Here is a 3,447-nt window from a genome sequence, read left to right as displayed (position 1 = left end):
CTGAAGCCGACGCACGCCAGTGCCGACTCGATTGTTTGTACTCAGACATAAACTCGTTCACGGACACGCGTTTACACGAAACGCACGTAGAGTCTGAGGTCGCTGGGAGCACGGTTTGAGATTAAGCAGAGCCACGGCCATGTGCACGTACAGTCTGCCACGAAAGGAGGCAGTGCCGTCTGGTCACTGTAGACGCACTGGTTTACATGCACTAGATGCACGTTCCTTGAAGAACAGGCAAGGCAGTGCCTCTTCTCTTCCGAATGTTTTTGTTCCCTGGTCGACGACCGCACACGAATGTTTTTGTATCATCACGATAGTGACATAAAACTATCAAATTTTCAGAACAGCGGGTGCATAGCACAAAAGCATTGTTATAACAAGCTTACAAAACGGTGCAAAAGGCTTCAGCCATGTTTAGACATAACACAGAATCAGATTGGCGCAACAACATCTAACTATACTAGTTTGAGGAACTAACTACAGCCCTGTGTCCAGCAGGCACAAGTGAACGGATCTGACAAATCCAGGCATTCAACACGCCTGTGTTTCAAATCCAAGCACAGATGATTGCAGCATGCTGATAACTTGAGATGGGCGCGTTTGGAAACTTTATTCTCCCACAGGAACAACTTCTGTTGCTGTTCGTAAAATTATTGCCTGAAGTCTGAGGGAAAGCGAAACTTAATCCTCATGGTCTCTAGCTCCGTTGCATTCAGAATAAAGAACCTCACAAACTCAGTGTTCTTCCCGCTTTTTTCATAATCTTCCAGCATTACTGTCTTTAAATGAATGATGTGTTCTTTGAGAAACGCACGGTGCTTGCGATCCAAATATTTCTTGCACCATCAGGAACGTTTCCTCCCTGAAAACACATGAAGGTTGAAAGATACTCAAGATCTATGGAAGGACAAAATGAACGATAAATTCCATGACCCCCGTCCCAATCAGTTCGTCGAACATTTCCCTAGATACGGATGTATGTATAATAATAATAATAAACATGCCTAGACATAGGGTGTATCCATTGCAAACAAAATGTAAGATGAGCTTTTTGAGATGCAAGGAGTGCTGCACTATGCACGGTATGACCTTTTCATTGGGCATGAGAATCATCACCTGAACAAACAAGTTCTCCAGATTTGGAAGGCACTTAAGCAAGTGAATGACCAGGTCCACTTTATAAGTGATGGCCAAAAACAAGGTTTTGACAGATTGCCACATTGTAGATAGGCTGGCCGTCGCCAAACCCTTCACATAACATGGAAAATAAAACATAAAATTATTAGAACAAAAGGTTGGATGACATGAAACTACTTTCTCAAGGAAATGCAGCTAGAATTATTATGAAATGTCAGTACCATAAGACCTGTGGAGTCAAGCGAGATCCTAAATTTGCCCAATGTCTCCAGTTTGGGTGCAGAGATGATGAATACCTCCATGTTATTGATCTGGAGATCGTGGATCAACCTTTGAAGTGAGGGGGCATCCTTGATGATGAATTTTCCTTTCTCACCACGGATGCCGATGCTTACAAGGTTAGGGGAGTTTATTGTGATCTGATGCCTTTCTCTATTGCAAACAAGCAGCAGGCACTCGAGTGCAGGGCAACTAGAGTTGATCATGCTTTGCAAAGAGAAGTATGATATATAAACCTCAACAAGCGAAAGTCTCTTGACCAGTGGTAGTTCAAGCACCTCTACATAATGGTCTGGTATCTGGCAACACGCGAAGCTCACAGTGCGCAGAGAACAGGAAAGCCGAAAGACGGACTTCGGTAGTGAGGGCGTAGATGAAGAGCATGTGTGCGATAGTTTGACAGTTTCTTTCACAAATCGTGGAAACAGGTAGTAAAACTCAAGCACCTGGAGATTGTTCAATCTGGGGGACTCAAGCCAGGCGTGGACAGTAGAGGGTCTGCATTGGAGGTAGCACGCCGGTATACAAAGGCGGAGAACTGCGCCCACATGGCTGGAGAGGATGGACTCTGGAAGGCAAGAACCATCACCAGGAACTGTTTTTCCCTGATGCCAAGTTCCGATGTATCGTATGTGAGCAAGCTCCTCGCTGTAGGCAGAGACCCTACTGATGATCTCGACATGAACTGTTTCTAGGGCGTTAAAAAGACGAGCGACAGGGATCTCACGGCAGTCAAGATTCAGAGGAGCGGTCGGCCAAACAGGACGCCAACGACGTGCAAGCATCCGAGTGCGGATGCCCTCCCTAGTGGAGAGACAGGAGATGACCTCACCGAGGATGGCGTCCGGGAGGTCGCTGATGCAGTCCGAACCAGACTGCTCTTCCTGATCCTCGGATCCGGTAGGCGCACCCTCGCCGCTTCCAGCTGCTACCGCCAAACCACCAGAGGACGGCGTCGCCGGTGGCGCGAGCTTCGCCCTCTTGGTGCATGGCGCACCGGAGTGGATCTCCATCTCCGTCTCCGTTGCTGGGATCGCGCTGCCTGCGAGCGCCGCTATATGAGGCGTGGATCTGAAAAGACCAAGGAAAAGGGTGTGTCTAGGGTTTCGAGACGCCGTCCGTTCGCCTTAAATAGCCGGAGCCTGGCCTCGGGCGACGAGCCAGAGCGGCGTCGCCGGAGGGGACGCCCGTCGGACCCTTGGGTTTCCGGAGCGGCGCCACGTGGCGTTTACACCCGAATACGAGGAGACACCCGTCGAAACATAACTGGGGACGGGAGGGAAGGGGAGAAGAGTGGAGGGATCCGTTCAAAATGATTCCGTTGACTCTATCACCAGGAGAGGCACGGTATGGCGGCCCAGACAGGCATGCTCCATTGCATCCTCACCATGATTATGCCACCGATTCAACGTTTGAACAAAAAATTTTACCGGTGCTAGCAATTCCGCGGGCTGCGTACACACCGCATGTGCGCAACACAACAGGTGGGGCGCGATTTGAATATCGGTTCCGGATCCAATTATCTTCAGCTGGTCCATGCTCAAACAGTTGCGTCGTCTTAACAGCAGAGGGGTTATGGATTTAAAATTAGGACTCAGCTAACCTCACTTTAATCAGGCCAACTGCATGCTTGCGCCGTGGTTTTGCTAACTTGAGTTATATCTCCAGCCATGCAAAACTTAAGCACTCATCTTAGCTAACCAACTAGAGACAGGTCAAATTATTTGTATAGATCCGCAATCTATAGCAGAGATCCAAAGGACTTACGTCCGTTTTTGCAAAGCAGTTACTAACTCAGAGTTAGAACCCGTCTTAGCTAACCAACCTGTTGATGATGGTCTCACATGGACTGCTAACAATTGTCTTACATAGCTGACCTAGTAACGATGACGTCTCATGAACTCTTATGTAGAGTTCGATGAGATGGACTCCACCCCACACCTGTCGGAGACTCAATCTCAGTCTGTCGATGGCACGGAGATTGTCACCTGTAACATCCCAAAATTCTAAATTTTGGAATGTTATAAT

At 48.2% G+C, this 3,447-nt stretch overlaps 1 protein-coding gene across 1 annotated transcript; it reads right to left on the bottom strand.

Annotated features, from left to right (window-relative positions):
• Positions 1-784: 784 nt before the first annotated feature.
• Positions 785-2,432, bottom strand: LOC109782901 (F-box/FBD/LRR-repeat protein At1g16930-like). Its single transcript, XM_020341534.1, has 4 exons — positions 1,866-2,432; positions 1,362-1,718; positions 1,120-1,251; positions 785-865 (listed from the first exon to the last, which is right to left on the bottom strand). The coding sequence occupies exons 1-4, from the start codon at positions 2,430-2,432 to the stop codon at positions 785-787; spliced, it is 1,137 nt and encodes a 378-aa protein (XP_020197123.1).
• Between the last annotated feature and the right edge of the window lie 1,015 nt (positions 2,433-3,447).

Source organism: Aegilops tauschii, chromosome 2, assembly GCF_002575655.3.
Source record: "Aegilops tauschii subsp. strangulata cultivar AL8/78 chromosome 2, Aet v6.0, whole genome shotgun sequence".
In the NCBI taxonomy this organism is placed as follows: domain Eukaryota; kingdom Viridiplantae; phylum Streptophyta; class Magnoliopsida; order Poales; family Poaceae; genus Aegilops; species Aegilops tauschii.
Note: the sequence above shows the minus strand (reverse complement) of the source record. Positions and strands in the feature narration are given on the sequence as shown.

Excerpts from the sequence above, each read along its gene's own strand:
- LOC109782901 (XM_020341534.1), bottom strand. The coding sequence starts at position 2,432 with ATGGAGATCCACTCCGGTGCGCCATGCACCAAGAGGGCGAAGCTCGCG. Across the intron at positions 1,719-1,865 it reads CCAGATTGAACAATCTCCAG|ATACCAGACCATTATGTAGA; the intron begins GTGCTTGAGTTT and ends GCGTGTTGCCAG. Across the intron at positions 1,252-1,361 it reads TTGACTCCACAGGTCTTATG|GGTTTGGCGACGGCCAGCCT; the intron begins GTACTGACATTT and ends TGTTATGTGAAG.